The sequence below is a fragment of the Thermobia domestica genome, chromosome 6 (genome assembly GCF_964235325.1).
Source record: "Thermobia domestica chromosome 6, izTheDome1.hap1.1, whole genome shotgun sequence".
NCBI classification, from domain to species: domain Eukaryota; kingdom Metazoa; phylum Arthropoda; class Insecta; order Zygentoma; family Lepismatidae; genus Thermobia; species Thermobia domestica.
In genome coordinates this window covers 175015735-175035967 of record NC_137459.1, presented here as the reverse complement: position 1 = coordinate 175035967, position 20233 = coordinate 175015735, and the positions used below count along the sequence as shown (strand labels likewise).

The following is a 20233-nucleotide window of genomic DNA, read 5'->3' as shown; positions in this document are numbered from 1 at the left end:
TCGTGAGTACAAATCCTATGATTTTAAATATCAGCAACGACCAATTAATCAGATATCACATAATTCGACTTCCACAATAAACTTAGACTATAAGTCATGAATACAAATCCTAATGTCCAAAGCATTAACAGAAATCAATTAGATTTCTCCAGAGATACTTTACCACCAATGACATCATACTATGAGTTACGTCTACAAACGTTCAAAAAAGTGAAATTGTTCTTGTTTTCGGTCCTATCAGGAACTTGGTAGCAGATAGTTAATTTTAATTACCTATCAGGTATCAAGTTCTAAATTTACAAGGTTTACTTTGAAGATATAAAATGTGGTTTGAAGTCAGAACACATGAATCAGATTACAAAACTGTATCAATGCTTTGTTTACAGTTTGAACTATCCCAATTTACAGAGGTCCTAGAGAAAATTGATCAATCTTTATTTCTTGACAGTTTCTAAATTTAATAGTGGCCCATTCCAAATTTTAAGGTGGCGTGCATTGAGGGACCACTTTTACGAAAGAAAATAAGGTCATTTACGTTTCCATATGATTAAATAATATAATAGTTTCTCATTAGATGTGGCCGAAATCTTCCAAATTTTAATTTCGACAATTTTGTATCCATGCAAGGGATCAACATGAACCTTTCATATTTACAAAAGTACATAGCGATGTCCTAGAAAACAATTACGAACTTTCATTTTTTGACAATTGTTAAATTTAAAGAGTGGGCCTACAGTATTCATACCGAAATTTGAGAAATGCGTCTCAAGTTACTCATGCTCATTGAAACAAAATGAGACCCTGTATTCGTCTATATAATCTTATGTTAAAATAATAGCACACCATAGAGAATAAATTAAATCACAAACTTCCCAAATTTGAATTTTTATTGGGGGGAAGAGAATTTTTCACCCATAGAAGGAAACAACATGAATTCCATAAAATGTACAGAAGTATGTATATTTTAGTCCTAGAGATCATTTACCAATTATTAGCTTTGGCTAATTCCAAAATGAGGGTGGGCCAATGTGTACATCCAAAACTTTCAGAGGTGTTTCATGGTACTCGTACCCCTATTCAAGAGAAGAGACCAACGTACTTATCCATAGAATCATGTTGCAATAAAACCTCACCTTAGTGGATCTTGGGCTCTATATTCAAGATTCCGCCTCATGCTAATTGAAGTTTCCAGCCAAAATTCAAAATGCCCTCCAGAATATTGTTGCTCGCGTATATTTTAGACAGTTTTAATCATAGAAGGATATGAAGTGAATCAACCAAATTTATAGAGGTATGTATTTGCGTCCATGATAACTTTTACCAAATTTTACTTTTTGACAATTTCCAAATTTAAGCTATGGACGAACACAACCCTCACATAATTTAAGAGAGGCGCATCAAAGTACCTATGTATTTTGAAAGAAAATTGGGCCATGAATTTATGTATGAAACCATATAATGCAACAAAACTTCAACAAAAATGATGAAATAGAACAAAAACGAACCATGTGGTGAGCACAAGGCAAATACGCATTGCTTGCGCTTATATTTTTGTCAACTTTTACCCATAGAATTAAACAAGCACAACCATTCAAATGTACAGAAGTATATATTCAAGTCCTATAGAATATTTGCCAAAACTTTTTTTTTTTGACGATTCCTAAATTTAAGGGGTAGGCCATAGTACCCCTCCAAAATTTAATTTTTAACATTTTTATCTATAAAAGGGAACGAGGTGGACCAACCAAACTTACGAAACTTTTGACAATTTCCAAAAGTTAATGGGGTGGTCATATACACCCTACCAAAATTTGGGGTGGACCAAAGCAACTATTCCAAAATTAGGACAGTAACTCCTATGACGTTATACAACGTGATCAGGTCACAAGACTCCCATATCCAATGAGAAACTAGTTTCTTGTAGTTCTACCAGTACTACTATAAACAATAGATTCCATTTTTTATAAGGCAATGTTCACTACGTCCACTAAATTCAAGTTAGAGGTCTGCTCGGGCCAGAATTTTTAGCCCGGGCCCGACCTGGCCCGTAAGTTTATAATATGAGGCCCGACCCGGGTCGGAAATATGTTTTAACATTTAAGACCGAGCCCGGCCCGAGTTCGTATGATAGTCAAATAAGCCCCAATTACATAAACTTAATAATCAACGCAGAATTGAATTTTTATTTACAGCAATTAGAGGTTTGATTTTGCAGTTGTGATTTAAAAGTTCTCCAGAAAGAACGGTCCAATAAATACCGTTCAATAGTAATTATATTTACAAAGTTAGGCCCGAAAAATATGGTTATATTAAACACTTACGGCCTGAGCCCGGCCCGGGACCGAAGTGATAAATGCTTTGTAGGCCGCCCGTGCAGACCTCTGATTTAAGTGCCTTAGTCTTACATGTTATTTAGTCTGAGTTTATCTATTTGTTCTTTCATGTAACAATATATCAAATATGATTTAATCTAGTTTTATTTGTATGAACTGTAATTTTTACGTTCGATTCATAGATAATCAGATGTGATTTTCCTGCTTGAAAATAACTTCATGACAAAAGTTCGTGTAAGAAAAAAATGTTAAGTAGGAAAGGAAGGAAATTTCAATGTAATAACAAGAGAAAGAGAGACTAATTTTATTAGTAGAAATTAAGATGTAAGAAACACATGTATAATATAGTAAATACGAATGTAAACAGAAATTTAACAAAGTTAGGTACTATTTTGCAAGTTTCAAGCAACGTTATTATTTTAATGGGGCGATTAAATTCCTAGTAGTTCTAATATCTACAACAAACATTCCATGAATGCATTGATTTAACTTAATTGTCTTCCTAAGGCTGTGGAGTGGCAAAGAATATTATTTCTGTTGGTGGCTTTTAAAGAAGGATATTGTCAGCTGTACATTGGAACACGCAAATTGGAACTAACTTTAAGGCAAACTATTCAAAACTTCTGGGAACCGAAGGATGCGAAGTTCTTTTTCCAAGATGGTGACTTGTTGCTGATCGTAGTAAATCATAAACCAGATCACGTGTTTGTCCCTTCCTTGTAAGTAGAAGTGTAATAATTGTGTAAGTTTCATGTAACATTCCGAATGATAACACTGGTCAAAAAAGAAAAAGAAAATGTCTGCGGCCGGTAATATTTTAATGGATTATAAGCATATTGTGCACGATGAATTTAAAAATAACGTTAGTTTCGCCAAATTGGCTCTAGATGTTGAGATAACAGGCATCAGCACATATGTATCGTGAATGAAATGTGACAAGTATGTCGCTACTATGTGGTAAAAGTTGTGAAATTGTAAACACAATTTTGTGCCGAATTTGATTAGTCACTAATAGTAATTGCCTTCGTTTGTAAAGGCTTCAATTTCTGTTACTAAAATGATGTTTATTTCTTCATTTTTTTCAGTGAAAGATGAGTTCTTAACTAAGAAGCTGTAGAAATAACTCAGATGTTTTTTTGCTACATCTGTGCCGAATACTGTCAACCAAAAAAACAAAACAAAGGAGAAACGTGACTGACTGACTTCGTCAAGCAAGTATGATGTGCATATTTCGGTGTAAAGGTTGAAAACCAAGACGAAAGTTGGGCACCCCATAAGGTTTGCAAGATTTGTGTCGAGTGCTTATGGTATTGGTCAAAAGGTGGAAGACCAGGGTTGAAATTCGGTGTGCCTATGGTATAGAGAAAACAGAAGAATCACCACGATGATTATTTTTGTGCCATAAACGTGAAAGACCTCAATCGTTACAACAAACACAAATGAGAATACCCTGACTTATAATCAGCGAGAAGACCAGTGCCTCACACTGAGGACATTTCAGTGCCGGTGTTAACCTTCCTTCCTGCACTTGCATTGTCCGATGTTGAAGAAAGCCAGTCAGTAAGTAACACCAGTGAAAGTGAATTTGACGATGGAAAGGTGTGAAATGGACAGTTCTCGCAAAATGAACTGAATGATCTTATACGAGACAAGGGTAAAAGTGCGGGGGAAGGCGGGGAACTCCATCCCCCTACTTCCAAAAAATATGTACGGCGCCTCCCCAGTTTCTAAAAAAATGGGCCAAGATACGCAGGGGGACGGAGTGACGCCATGCCGCTACCTACCGTCTCCCTACCTTTTCAGATCCACTCTTACCCCTAATACGAGAAGTCAGTCTATTAAAACAGCAATCAGAACTTCTTGCATCTAGGATGAAGGAAAAGAACTCTCTGAGCCATGAAACTAAAATAATAATTTATCGAACAAGAGATGCAGACTTCCTCACACATTTCATGAACGATGAAGACTTGGTGTACTATAACAACATTCTGCAGCTTCTTCTTCAATTAAGATTACCAGAATATCGACCAGAAGATTGGCGGCTCTTCATAGATAGTTTCTCAAGAAGCTTGAAATGTATGTTATTGCACAATGGCAACCGCTATGCATCTGTTGCTGTTGAGTACTCGACAAAACTTAGAAGAGTATATGCAAACATTAAGCAGATCTTAGAGATGTTACATTATCATGAACACCAGTGGTATATCTATGTAGACCTTAAAATGGTAAATTTACTGTTAGAACAGCAAAGTGGGTATGCCAAATACCCTTCCTTTATCTGCATGTAAGATAGTCGAGCTAAACATCTGTATTGGGAGCAGGACACATGACCATTGAAAGAAAATATATCAGTAAGTGCAGGAAACATCATTAACGAGCCGTTAGTTGCCAGGGACAGAATCACGTTTGCATATCAAGTTGGGAGTTACGAAACAATATGCTATGGACAAGGATGACAAATATTTCAGATAAGTTTGTACATCCTTCCAGGGCCGGATTAAGGGGGGCTTAGAGGGGCTATAGCCCCGGACCTCCACTCTTATTAAAATCTCAGGCTATCTAAAAAGAATCATGAAGATACTATCATAATCATAAAATAAAATATGACCAAATATATATGAAACACATTCCTTTTACTTTCCTACTGTACTTTCACATAATTGTATTAGGTGAAGTGAACAGGGGCCACATATTTTTTTTCTAGCTCCGGGCCTCCAGGTGGGTTAATTTAACCCTGCATCCTTCCCAGGTAAAAGCATGGAGAAACTAAAGGCAGGAAGAATCATTGACGCTGACATCCGTAAGCTTATGCATGATGCGAAATTTGTAACTGTCATGAACGATACGGAAGCCGCTGTGTGGTGCAGTTTCGTTTCTGTGGTGAAGAAGTTCTTCGGGAACCACAAATCAAAGAATTATGAGAAACTAGTTCGAAATATGCTTACAGCTTTCACAAACATAGGGATAATATGAGTATCAAGTTACATTACCTCCATAGCCACCTGGACAGATTTCCCGACAATCTTGGCGATTACAGTGAGGAACATGGTGAGCGGTTCCACCAGGACCTAAAGATGATGAAAGAAAGATATCAAGGCCGGTGGGACACTCACATGATGGCTAATTACTGGTGGATCCTACAGCGTTATTGTCCTGCTGATGAACACACGCAAATCCAACAAAATGAGCTTTTGTATGTGTTAAATTTATTCTTGTGCTACATGCAATAAGATGCTTATTATTTTTGTACGTTCTTCATGATCTATGTATATCTCGATGTGATTTAATGTTCTTTGATACAAATTAAATGTTATTTGACACACAGCTACGGGATTACATCACATGTCTCCATATCTAGTGTTTGTATTTCTATAGTGATTGTTCTTGTAGATAAACTAGAGCCAATCTAGGGCAACTGCTGTCATATTCGTAATTAGAATGACAAATCTAACCTAATTTCACTTAAATTACTTCGGCCGCAAAAATTGTGTTTACCAGTGTAATCAGCCGCAGATTATTAGATTTACTAATAAAATTTCAATTTTTTTCCCGATCTTAATATTTATTAAAATTCTTTAAAGTTTATTCCTTTCTTAGGATAAAAGGAATCTATCAACCCAACACCTTTATTGTTACTGGTAATTAATTAATTGAGCATCGTAGAACATTGCACCGATATGATTTATAGTTTCAGGATACATTTCTTTTGTACCATTAATTTCCAATACCAGGTAGATGTTAGGATGACCTTAAATTCTAAAAATTCTTGATGCTTAGAATTTCAAGCATGGTGATATCCATATTATTAACTCCCAGCGTCGCACTATGGGACTCATAGTTTCACTCAAGTTCTACAGCCACTCAAAAAAAGTAACTGACCCCCTAAGTGCTCTAATTTCATTACTTGGGGTCCAGGTCATTTGCAGTTGTGAGAACGCCTAGTCAGATGCAACCCAACTTACAAGTAACTTTTCTCGGCACTGACAGCAGTTGGTAGCACTGAGTTAAATCTTTATGCAAGTAAAATTGAGAGTAGATTACGCACGAAACATTTCTCCATTCTGAGATCAATATCTCTGGTTCAGAGCGTGTAGTCCATTGAACATCATATGTTAATCTCAATATTGCTGTGTATGTAATGTATTATTTATTATATACTGTATATTAAAAGAAATAAAAACACTGATCACACATGAATCAGAAAATGCTTGAAAGTAGACGAAAATATCAAATCTAGAACAACTCTTGGAAATAAGTTTGTAAATCACTGTCTCCATTGACAGACCTTCTGCAATTATCATTATTCAAACATATTTTTCTTTCTAGGGAAGAGATCTTGCTTGTCAAACTGAGTATGCATTGAAGTTGAAATTGAAATAGGAACACGAAAAAGTTTCAGCCTGGCCGGGATTAGAACCCGTGTCTACCAAATAGAAGTTCAATTGGCTAATCACTCACCTACCGCGCCACTTAACCTTCCACCCAAACTAATACCTAGTTAAAATCGTTTCATGGAAAAATATAAACAAGATACTCAAATATAACAAAACAAACAAAAATATAAACAAAATATAAACAAAAATATAAACAAGAAAATATAAGCAACTTGTGTGTGTATCTTAATGAATTACTCGAAAGTTCCTTGTTTAACTCGAAAACAAGTTACATAGACGTTCCTCAATGAGGAAAATATCACGAAACGTTCAAGTTGAGGCTACGTCATCAGCAGAGCCGTAACTTATGGGGGGCAACTGCCCCCAGAGAAACTCCCCGCCGTTCGAGAGGGCCGATATTGAGAAAATTTTCTTACTGCATATACGATATGAACATGAAATTAGAAATGAAGCACCAAATAGGGTCGCTATATTACATAAACAAAACAGCACACAAAAGGTAAACAGAATAAAAATTAGTCGTGTACCCATTTCAGTAAAAAATGTCTACTATTAGGAGCTCTAGAAATAATACTGCTCCACAAAACTTAAGCAACCCGGGAGAACGTAGGATAAGTTATGCGTAGGGTCCATTAAACACTGCTAGAAGGCATGCATATACAAAGACACGCACAAGACAAGACGAAAACACCCTATAGCACGCGCGTAGCACTGTCGCAACCGCTGCGAGCCGATTTTGCCACGAAGAGTACACGACACCCCAGTTATGTCTGAGGTTTCAAGCAGTTAGTTGGTGGTTCCTGTGTGAGATATCAAGCGTGGGCACCTTGTAATGGCTGGTAGACGACATTTGAATGACTTGACCGCGGGCGAATAATTGGGGTATTGGAACTAGGCTGATCCTAAGAGGACGTTGCGCAGGAATTCAATGTGAACAAAAGTAGTGTCAAGGCTTATGGAGTCGCTTCCAAAATGAACATACAGTCAGTAGGGGTCATAGAGGAGGTCGTCCGAGGAGGACGTCGGCTACCAATGACCGGTTTCTCAAATTGCTGAAATATGTAACCGTCAAGCGTCATGGTCTCAACAGGCATATGATTTGTTTCAGGCGATGTATGACGTGTTAGTCATGAAATTGTTCGTTACTGGCTCAAAACAGCAGGGTTGTATGCCTGAAGGCCTGTACTGTGTGTCCCATTGAAACGAGAACACAAACTTGCCCGTTACACAAGGTGTCAGGAACATGTGGCATGAAGGAGGACACCAGTGGGCATGCGTTATGTTCTCCGATGAGTCTCGATACAGTCTATCGTCTGATTCTGGTTGGTCATTAGTGTGGAGAGAACCAGGAACACACTATCATCCAAATTTCATTGCTGAACGGCCGTCCTTTGGCGGTGGTTCCATCATGGTGTGTGTGGTATTATGCCGGGTGGGAAAACGAATTTCCATATTGTGGAACTGGCACTTTGACGATACAACGGTATCGCGATGAAATTACCCATACACATGTGCGAAATTTCCGCGGAGTATTTGATCCGGATTTCCTGTTTATGGGTGACAATGCCCGCCAAACTATGGCCATCTGATGTCCGAGTATCTGAAGAGCGAAGACATTACGCACATTCACCAATACATACTCTTCCTGAACCGCCAGTCTCCTTTAGCCTAACCGAGATATCCGTGGGACGTAAAACTTAATTTCATTTTTTTCTCTTCCTGAACTGCGAACAGCTCTTCTCGAGGAGTGGCACCATCTGCCGCGAGACTTGATCAACACTCTGATTTGCAGTATGGAGACCAGCTGTCGTGCCTGTTTATCTGTTCGTGGTGATCACACGCCATATTGACGGTCTATGCCCTCGCACAGTCTAGTTTTACATGTCAAGGTATAGTGGTTCTGAACTTACTGCCCATCCTGTACATTTTAACTATATTTTTGTCCTTCGTTTGTGTTGCATTATGTATTTGTGGCGTTTTTCTGTTGATTATACATGGTGCAGTGATTCTGTCGTTTTATTTTCTGCTACTCCTTTCGAGTGCTTAAGTTTTGTGGAGAAGTGTATTTATTTGTATGGCTTTGAGATTTATCAATATTGTCCCCTTAATAATTTTGTCATGTATGGTATGGGCCCAGGAAGTAACTAACGGAACCGCAGACCTTGCAGTGCGGGAAGGCCCACAGGCTCCGGGGGGCATAAAGATTAAGATAAAGTTGGAAAGAGGGGGTCCAAGAATTAGAAAAACAACCTTTTCTAGGGGGGAAAATAATCTTATTAATGTTTGCCCCCCAGAAAAAATCTTAGTTGCGGCGCTGGTCATCGGTTGCAGGGATGGTCCCGATTTACATTATATTTCGTGTTTACCATAACTTCTAGTTTCCAAAGAAAAGACGGCAGAAATTTTCACATTCTTTGAATTGTATCAACAATGTAGGAATCGACAGTTCTATGTTTGTTCCGTAACTACTAGTTTATTTTCTTATATTCATATGAGGAATTTGTGGCAAATTGAGCCGGTGGCACTAGCCCAGTGATCTCGTGCGTTCGACTTCTGATCATGAGGCGCAATCCACTAAGCGTTTGAATTCCTCTGAAGAGCAAGAAGAACTGTCCTCAGTATTTGTGTTCGTGTCTTTGTAGTGTTTGGAATGCGTCGAGACTACATGAGCTGCCAGTAGAGAAACAATAGTCCGGTTGGGGCGATTTGTTTAAAAAAAAAATGTGAAAGCAGGAAACTCTCATTGCAGCTACCTGGGTTCAAATCCCGTCGTGGCAATTATTAATTTTTCTGAATGAGATTATAATGTTTATGTAATTGTAATTGTTATTCCTTTATTATTATTATTATTATTATTATTATTATTATTATTATTATTTATTATTATTAGTACAGAAGGAAAGAAAAAGCAAAATAGTCGAAGGTATTCATAGGAACAGAAAAGATATAGAGTATGTCAGATGTTTCTTAGGTTCACATATGAACGCAATAATATCGTTACGTTTATGGATTTACAGATAGAATTATTATTTTATGACAACAAGAAATGGAATATAAATACTTGTTAACTGATAACAGTAATGCATTTTGTTTCGCCCTTCTTCTAGGTAGAAAGGTGAGGTGACATCTTAAATACGATCATTCCCGTTACTAGCGTTGTAAGTTCGATCACTATTGGCAATTTGTGCACAGCTACGAACAATTCCTTGGAACCCATTTTTGGCCCATACTACAGCAGTAAAGACGTGGTTAGCCCTTATGTATTGATCAATTCTTGTCCAAATGCGTTACTTCCCAGACAGTTACGAATGAAGTTGATACGGATGACGTAATTTTGTGTTGTTTTCATTTCATCTGTGAAGGAAGTCGTCTCAACTCTTAGAGAAATTGAATATTTTTCATGTTAGTATACATAAGAAGTATCAGTATTGCAAATTATAAAAATTTGCCGAATTGCCACAGCCGATATCGAGCTCGCGTCCCCAACATTATGAAACTAACGCTTAAGCTACTACTCTAAGATATCACTGTGCTGGGAGAAGAAAAAATGGATCTGCAGGGAACTCAGTAATTACACACTTTTACGATTCCAGTGTAATAATGCTGAAACTTCCTGATTTCAGTCATGATAAAATAGTAAAGTATTATGCAGAAATTGTAGTCCAGAGAAGTCAACTTGAAATTGACAACTCATCTGTACGCAGGCGCTGCCGTATGCTCTCGCCTCGGGCCCTGATTTTTCACGGCACGGCATTGGACAGATACTCATATTGATTGGAATCTGGTGTTTCAGGGCACTGGATTATTTTTTTTAATGTTAACTAATTTAACGAACCTTCCTCAGTACCTTGCCTCCTATTTTTACGCGTTTTACACACTTTTACAATTTTTCCACTAACTTTTTAAGACCAGGGAAAAAAACATTGAAACACTGAGGACAGCAAAAATCACAAACACTATTCGCGCGTTCTTCCCTTGCCTGAAGTAAAACAATAAAATATGGCGAACATGCAATTTTTGGTCTTTCATCTTTTATGTAGTGTCAAATTCAGAGTTGGAGTGCATCAAATGGATCGAGTATTCTGAGTGGGTCATTGGGTCATGAGTAAACAGCATGTGACCCCCTGCGATCCATCATCCAGCGTGACCCCCTGCGATCCATCATCCAGCGTGACCCACTGCGACCCACCACTCACTATCACCTACCCTGACCCCTCGACCCACTCTGCTCACTGCATTGTAGAAAGCATCTTTTGAACAGCATATTTTTTCACCCTCGACCCTAGCCATAGAAACTAAAAACACGTTTCTGATTGGTTGCAGCTTGCGATTGTACAAACCTTCTGGTGTGTGTATTGTGTATTATAGTAGTAATAAAAGAACATTGTCACTTTGTTGGAATTGAAGAAGCAGTTGAGATTATATTTACATCATGGCAGTCAAGGTGGAACAAAACTAGCTCTGCGGGGCTTCTAACCCGCTCCTCCTCCTCCTCCTACTACTACTACTTATACTGTGGATTCGTATAGCAAAAGTGCACACGTAACGTAATCATTTTTGAGTATCATTTTCATCTTATTTTAAAGAAAAGTGTTTTGAAATTTTAAAAATAAATTATAAAAATAAAAAAAACTCAAACCCAAACAAAAAGCAATTATAATTAATACCCCATTGCGCTAGTACTTTTGGCCACGAAGATCGCCAGTAACACACTTCACTTTTGCTATATTTCTGCTACGTGGCGAGAAACGGATAATTCCAACTTACCAGAAACGTGTATTTATCTCCTATGAGTAGGGTCGAGCGTGATTTAAAAATATGCTTCTGAATACTGGTCAATTGGTTTACGTTTTACTTTCAATTCCTCCATTGTCTTTTTCATTTGTTTGTTTACTTATCTGTGTTGACAATCTCTAAGTAAAAAAAGAACTTTATGCATTTTTGGATATTGATATTGATATTTGTAATTGTAATAATAGCAATAGAACGTATACTACTACTTGGCTTTCAAGAGACAGCCTGAGAGTTTGAGGAGCAAACTACTGGAAACAATACATTTTTAAATCTCTGTAATATATAAATTATTATATAAAAACAGATGTAATTATGTGTGCCTAATAATCACGGCCAAATTGCAGTAAAATAAAATGGCTTTTGGTATATAATTAAGCCTTAATCCAAGCTGTGATATTATTATATTGCGTTCATTATAATAATATACTAAGGGATAGTATGATTCCGAATATTTGCGGAAAAAATGAGTATCTCAGAAGCCGTTAAAATTACGGAGTTGAAATTCAGTATATTAACTCTTTATTGAAAATGAACAGAACGTCTCCTTTATGGGGAGGGGTGCACTTTCTATATATGGTAAATAGATAGTAGGTTAGTTTGTAAAAATTATCGAAAACGATAGATATTAGTTGAGAAACAAGTTGAGAAAGAAGAAATACAGCCGGGTTCGATTCCTGGCGGGAGCTCATGTGGTTCGGATTCACGTTAATCCGTGGGGCCGCGGTGGCTCAGTGGTAGAGCGTTCACTTCTGGTGCTTGGGGTCCTGGGTTCGATCCCAGCCCCCGCCAAGTGAACTTTTTGGTGGACAAACACCGTGTGCGTGGGTTTTCTCGGGGTTCTCCCGTTTCCTCCCACTTTCTTCATTCCACCATTTCATTCATTACTCATCATCACCGTCTCCTTTAGCATAACCGTGAGACGTAAAACTCAAAGATTTCATTTTTTCACGTTAATCCGTAGTTCATGCCGTAAGCGTCGGTGGAACACCGATGGGTAACTAGCGACATCTCGTAAAAAATTGGCGGCCCCGCAGCGACGATCCGCGGTGGCCCCTCTTCCGTTTTAAAAATGATACCACCAGTGGCCGAGACGCGCCAAAACGCCAATGAAACACAAAATTACTCCCCCAAAATATGTTAAATTGCCTATATGCGTAATTTGTTTACATTAAGGAGAGTGAAAAACAGTAAAAAAGTTTTAAAGTGTCCCGGGTTGGGTGCCAACCATCAACCTTTGGATTACTAGGCACGCGCTCTTCCGACTTGGCCACGGAGGTGATGAAAAAAAAGTCGCTTGTAGAGGCATAAATCCTGGAGGTGTTTTTAATTTGGCTAATCATAGTGCTCCTGTAACCATATATATTCGACGATGACCGTTTGAGATCAGATAAAGTCCGTTCGCCATGTAATTTTATAACAAAATGATGCGCGTCTACTTTATTTTATGGTCCTCGAAAATTTTATGGTTCTTTCAAATGATCTGCTACAGTTGTCATCTAAATTCATACAACTATACGCACTCATCCCAAGATTTTTTACTTCATGATGCAGAGCCAGGGGTTACTCTTGACCCCCGTAGCTCACTTTAGGAACAACTCGTCAGGAAAAAATAATATATAATAACCGCATGCACATGACTGGCGATAGTTCTTGTTGGTCCCTTCGCGATTCTCCGCGACAAATCTAAGAAGCGCAAACCAAAATAAAGTTCTGGCTGCTATGCGGTGGTTTTCAATACCCCGACTCTAGATATCTCTTTCGACTCGATGAAACCCTGCCGCCATTGGCACACTAGCGGCAGTTCTTGGAAGCGTCGCTATAGCGACGATCGACATTTACCGGCGAGTGGGCCACTAGGTGTTGGCGACATTTACGGCATGGGGATTCTATGCGAAATTCAAAATTCACATTTTAATTTAAATTCTTCAACTGTTACTTTTATTTCACAGATTTTTCAATATAATACAACTTGTAGATCAATCTTTAAGCTTTCTAATTGTGTTTGTTTCACGTCTCTAGTGCACATATTAACCATTTTATGACAATTTTTAAGAATTACTGTAACTGAAAAAAATGCCTTTTTTGACATTATTGAACACCCTGTATGGGGACACTTTCAGGATGAGAGAGGTAATATTTGGGATTTTTCATCTCCCACTAATAGTTTTGCATCATTTTCCTACAAAAATCTGAGATGGTAGTCTGATGACTTGTTGATTTGACATGGAATGCCCCTTTACTCACTTTTACAGTTTTTCCAGTAACTTTCAGAAGAGGGTCAAAAACAGAAACATTGAGGACAGTAAAAAGCACAAACACTATTCGCGCGTTCTTCTCTTGCCTCAAGTAAAACAACAAAATATGGAGAACATGCAATTTTCGGTCTTCCATCTTCTATGTGTTGTCAAAGCTGTAGAACCAAACCAAACACAGAGCAGTATTAATACACAAAACGCTCAACATCTTAGCTATTCATGACATAACTATTAAATCATCCGGATAACTCCAATATATCCACAAATAATCATTCGTCATATTTCACCGAAATAAGTCGTGACTTTTCCGACAACCTGATACTTTAAATGTTGTTAATACGCAAAATTCATTGGTCTCATCACTCATTCACTTATTCTCTTATGATCATCAAAACCTTTAGGGTACTTCCCGTAGATATAGAAAGGTGAAATGTAGTATCCAGACTTGGTGTAGCATGCAAGTAAACAAATAAAAAGCAACAGGATGATATTTCCCTCCGCTAAGTGCCCTTCAATGAAGTGTGTTGATTATTCAACAAAAAACGTGAAATCCAATCAGAAAATGCATAAAATATGTAGCAGTCTCGAGTTTGCAATAATAATAATAATAATAATAATAATAATAATAATAATAATAATAATAATAAAGGAATAACGGAATTATAATATCAATTACGTAAACGATACCTTCCAATAAAGAAAAAATAGTTAATGCCAAGGCGGGATTCGAACCTGGGTCACTGTAATGGTAGTTCTCTGCTCTCACACTTTGCCATCAATTCCTCAGGCAAAGATAAAAAATAAACTAGTAGTTATGTTAGATAATCATAGCACACACTATTTCTACACTTGTTATGATTCAAAGAATATGAAAATAATTTCTATTGTCGTCTTTGGAAACTAGAAGGTAAAGAAGAATTGTAGGGATGGGCACGAGCGAGTTCTCACTCAAACTCGACTCGACTCGACTCGACTCAAAACAGACATCTTTGAGTTCGACTCGAGAACTCGACTCGAAAAATTACCTCCAACTCTATTCGAATTTGTTTCGAGTCGAGTCAAAACAAGGAAAATCGAGCCAAATGATGTGTGTAGTTTCAAGTACTTTCTTCAAGTATCCTACATAAACAATATAATTATCAATGATGCTACTACTACTTCTACTTATTATTATTATTATTATTATTATTATTATTATTATTATTATTATTATTATAACAGCGCCATGTATAAACAAGAAAGATAGGTATATCTGAATACTAAACACTAGTTGACTGCTGAAATCAATAGTCCTGAAGTCTAGGAGGCAAGGACATCGTTCACGAAGTTCTGGATATGAGTTCTGGAGAACCAAGCATCCGAGCTCAAACCAAAAATCGTTACAAATTAAAGGGTGTCGGCCAAACTTGTTCAAAATTTCTTGACCCGGGTTTAGTGTTCTCAACGGCTCGAACGGATCGGCTCTCAGCTCATTCCCTATCGAGCCGAGCCAGTAGCTCACCCACTCAAGCCGAACCAAACAGAGCTGATCGCTTACCCCAACCAAGCTAGCTCGAGCCGATGGCTCACCTGAGTCGAGTGGGTGCCTCATCTCAACCGAGTCGGCTCGAGCTGTTCGCTCAGTTGAACCGAGCTGAGTTGGTTAACATCACTACCCGGATTGGGCTGCTTCGGCTCAAATCTTCGACCGTGCAGGTCTTAGCCGTGGTGGTAAGAAATACAGTATATACTTATGTTAGTGCTTACCACATTTGAGGCTGTCTCGTTATAAAAATCCATTGTCTTGTTAATCGAGACGAGACGAGATGCGAGCAATGTCCCATCTCATGAGCAACACTAGAAATATTCCACATTACAGTGTTGGGCAAATTTCAATTGAATTAACAATTAACAATTAATCTGTAAATTTAATTGTTAATTGCAATTAACAATTGAAATAAGTAATGGTTAATTGTTAATTGCAGTTGGCCATTGAAAAAAGAGAATCAATTGCAATTGATCAATTGGTTGAAAGTAATTGCAGTGGAAAGTAATTGCAATTGAATTCTGTAATTCAATTGCAATTGAAATTAATTGGCAATTGATTCAATTGCAATTGATTTCCACAGCAATTACTTTCAATTGATTGATCAATTGCAATTGATTTTCACTGATTAATTTTCAACACTGTAGTTCAGAGAGGGCGTGGGGCAATGAAAACTTTAGCCACGACCAATTGACTCACCTCCCGTCGTGACCCACGACCCACCGTGACCCACTCTGACCCACCACCCACCATAAACCACTCTTACCCACTGTGACCCACAGACCCTCCAAAACCCATTGTCATCAACTCTGACACATGATTCACGCCCTCTTCTCTACTGACTAAAGAGCTTAAACTTGTAATGAAACAAGCCTATAAAATTATCACTCATCGAAGTTTGAATTTCTACGATCAATCGCTCAAGCACCGCACTAATACAATAACGGCGGATCTGACCTTTCTAATATAAATAAAATAGAGTTTGTTCGTGTGTCTGTCTGTCTATCTTTGTGCGGCCTGTAGACGAGACGAGTGGACCGAAACTTTTCAAAATTTGGTCACGGGTAGCTTGGTCTATACCCCAGACCAAGACAAAGAGGTTTTTTTTTTTTTTAATTCCTTGCTAGGGGGTCTCCAGGGGACGTTTACCGGGACCGGCCTGGGGACCAGAAAAGTCGACCGAGAGTTACCAAATTTTGGTCAAAGATACCTTGGTCCAGGTCCCACACCAAGGCAAAGCGTTTTCAACCAGGGGTTCTTACGGGGGCGTTTACCGGGACATATAAAAGTAAAACGATATCAGTGTCGATTTCATAGTTTTCGCGGTCGCTGAGATCAATGGTGAAACTCCGATCGCATTAACTTCCAAATTCACCGTATTCGGCTGCGGGCCGTGGGTCAACGGGGTGGGGGGGGGGTGGAGATAACGAAACGTAAAAGTAATCCAAAATGACCGATATTAGTGTCAAATCCATAGTTTTCGCGGTTGCTGATATCAATGGCGACACTACCATTAGCGATGACTTTCAAATTCATCCACCGTTGTATGCGGGCCTTGGGTCATCAGAGGAGGGAATTCCGAGACATGTAAAAATAATCGAAAATGGCCGATATTAATGTCAAATTCATAGTTTTCGGGATAGCTGAGCTCAATGGTGAAAATCAAGACCGCGTTTACTTTCATATTTAGCCCCCATCAGCTAAGAAAGGGGGGCATTATAAAAGAGATCACGAGACATGTAAAAATAATCCACAATGACCGATGTCAAATCCGTAGTTTTCGCGGTGGCTGAGATCAATGGCGATACTTTCATTAGTGAGGATTTTCAAATTTAGCCACCATTGTATGCGGGCCGGGAGTCACCGGGGGTGGGGAATTGCGAGACATGTAAAAATAATGTAAAGTGACCGATATTAGTGTCAAATCCATAGTTTTCGCTGTCGTTGAGATGAATGGTGATACTTCCACAGGCGTTGACTTCCAAATACAGCCCCCATCGGCTGTGGGCCAGAGGCATTGTTTTTTTTTTCAAAATTGGAACCAGAAGATTATAGGGACTTTTACCGGCATATGTAAAAAGTAGTAGAAAATGGCAGATGTTAGTGTCACATTCATAGTTTTCGCGGTATTAGTTCGGGGTTGGTGGGGGCCAGAGGAGATTTTTTCACAATACGAACCAAGGGGGTCTGAGGGGTGGTTCACCGGGACATGTAAAAGTAGTAGAATTTGTGTCGAATCCATATTTATTGGGGTTGCTCAGACGTATAGTGACACCCCCGATAGTGTATACGTTCAAATTCAGCCCCCATCGTCCTTCCCAATGAAAACACATGTACGTTGTTGGATATATATTCACACAAAATATATCCAATTTTAGAAATGCTTCTTAATTGTTCTCCCGCTGTTCAGTTCGTTTACATTGATATTTTATCTGATCCATGCGAAGAACGGGCATAACAGCTAGTACGAAATGATAAAGTGTTTGTTATGGAACAAATTACAATGAATTCAATTATATAGATAATAATTATAATTAATAATTATTTCCTTGTTGAATTATAGATACTTTTCAGTGGAAAACTGAATAAAATTTAAAAGTCCCAAATCAACGTAAAGTAGATCAACGTAAATGAAAAATGTATAAAATTTTCCATATAATTAAGCTTACAAACTTAAATGGAAATTTAGCTTAATTACATGGAAATTTTTTGTGTCGTTTTGTGCGCCTATTTCCTCGTTTTCTGCGTCATCGGAAATGGGTCAATGTTATCCTACAAATATGGCGGAACAAGTTAATGCTGTTCCGTCAGGAACGATTTCGAGGTCGTTTCCTTCACATCATCTTGTGCGTGTTTTCTACCGTTTTGTAAACCTATTTCCACGTTTTGTGAATCAATGGTAGTGGGTCAAAATGGGCATTCAATGTGGGAAGAAAAATGATCCTTTCTCCCACCAGTATCAAATTTCAAGGTCGCTTTTTCGCATTGTTTAGTGCATGTTTTTACCGTTTCTGAGCATATTTTCACGTTTTGTAGGCCAACGAAAGTGGGTCAAAGACGACCTACAAATATGGCAGAAAAAGACGTATCCATTTCACTTTCAAGGTCCATTTTGACCCTCTCCCACTGATGCAAAAAAGCGACACAAATCATGCATAAAAAATGTGAAGAAAACGACCTCGACATTCGATGGTTACGGAACAGCATTAAGTTATTCCGCTATACTTGTAGGCCATTTTGACCCATTTTCGTTGTCGCACTAAAGTGGAAATAGGAGCACAAAACAGTACAAAGCAGGCACTATACGATGCGAAAGAAACGACCGTGGCGGAACAATGGCTCTATTTCCTCACACATTGATGGACCATTTTGACGCATTTCTGGTGATGCTCAAAACGTGGAAGTAGGCGAACAGAACGGTACAAAATACACACTAAATGATGCGAAAGAACCAACCCCGAAATTCGATAGTGGCGGAACAGTGAGCCATTTAACTCCCACTTTAAAGCCCCGTTTAACTCACCTCGGGTGACGCACAAGGCGAGAAATAGGCGCAGAAAACTTAAAAAAAAAGGGGGCGCACTAAACGATGCGAAAGTAACGATCTAGAAATTCGATAGTGTCGGAACACCTTGGAGGCTCATCTTGACACACTTCTGGTGACTAACAAAACGTGGAAATAAGGGCACGAAACGGCACGGAACATTCACTAGTCGATGCGAAAGGAAGGACCACGAAATTTGGTAGTCGCGGAGCAGTGGGTCATTTTCGTCCCACATTCGAGGCCCATTTTGACCGTCTTCCAGTGACGCACAAAACGTCGAAATACGCGCACAAAAGGGTACGCGATGTGAAATTAACGACCTCGAAATTCGATAGTGGCGGAACTCTTGGTCAATTTCGTCCCATCTTGGAAGCCTATTTTGACCCATTTCCGGTGACGCACAAAACGTGGAAATGGGGGCACGAAACAGCACGAAAATTCAGTAGTCGATGCAAACGGAAGGACCTCGAAATTCGGTAGTGGCGAAGAAGTTGGTCATTTTCGTTCCACCTTCGAGGCCCATTTTGACCGTCCTCCAGTGACGCACAAAACGTCGAAATAGGCGCACAAAAGGGTACGCGGTGTGAAATTAACGACCTCGAAATTCGATAGTAGCGGAACTCTTGGTCATTTTCGTCCCATCTTGGAAGCCCATTTTGACCCACTTCCGGTGACGCACAAAACGTGGAAATGGGAGCACGAAACAGCACGAAAATTCAGTAGTCGATACGAAAGGAAGGACCTCAAAATTCGGTAGTGGCGGAGAAGTGGGTCATTTTCGTTCCACCTTCGAGGCCCATTTTGACCGTCCTCCAGTGACGCACAAAACGTCGAAATAGGCGCACAAAAGGGTACGCGATGTGAAATTAACGACCTCGAGATTTAATAGTGGTGGAACTCTTGGTCATTTTCGTCCCACCTTGAGGACTCACTTTAACCCACTTCCCATGACACACAAAACGGAAGTAGACGCACAAAACGGCACAAAACGATGTGAAGGAAACGACCTCGAAATTCATTGGTGGCGGAAGACCAATAATTTGTTCCGCCATATTTGTAGGCCCATTTTGACCCACTTCCGGTGATACACAAAATGTGGGAATAGGCGCACAAAGCGACACAAAACACGCACAAAAGATGCAAAACAAAGTACCTCGAAATTCGTTGGTGGTGGAACAAGTTAATGACGCCGTGAGCACCAATATAAGTATATACTGTAGTTCTTGCCAGGGGGCGCGGTGGGTCAGAGGTAGATCGTTCACCTCCGGTGCTTGAGGTCCCTGGTTCCATCCCAGCTCGCGCAGTTTGGACTTTGTGGTGGACACACACCGTGCTCGTGGATTTTCTCGGGGTTCTCCCATTTCCTCCCACCTTCTTCATTTCATTCA

At 39.0% G+C, this 20233-nt stretch overlaps 1 protein-coding gene across 1 annotated transcript in view; it reads left to right on the top strand.

Moving 5' to 3' along the window:
- fs(1)M3 (female sterile (1) M3) overlaps positions 1-20233 on the top strand; it is a 289266-nt gene that overhangs the window by 50766 nt on the left and 218267 nt on the right. The window contains exon 4 of the mRNA XM_081762460.1: positions 2841-3052. Within this exon, the coding sequence (XP_081618586.1) occupies positions 2841-3052 (212 nt within the window). The remainder of the gene's footprint in view (positions 1-2840; positions 3053-20233) is intronic.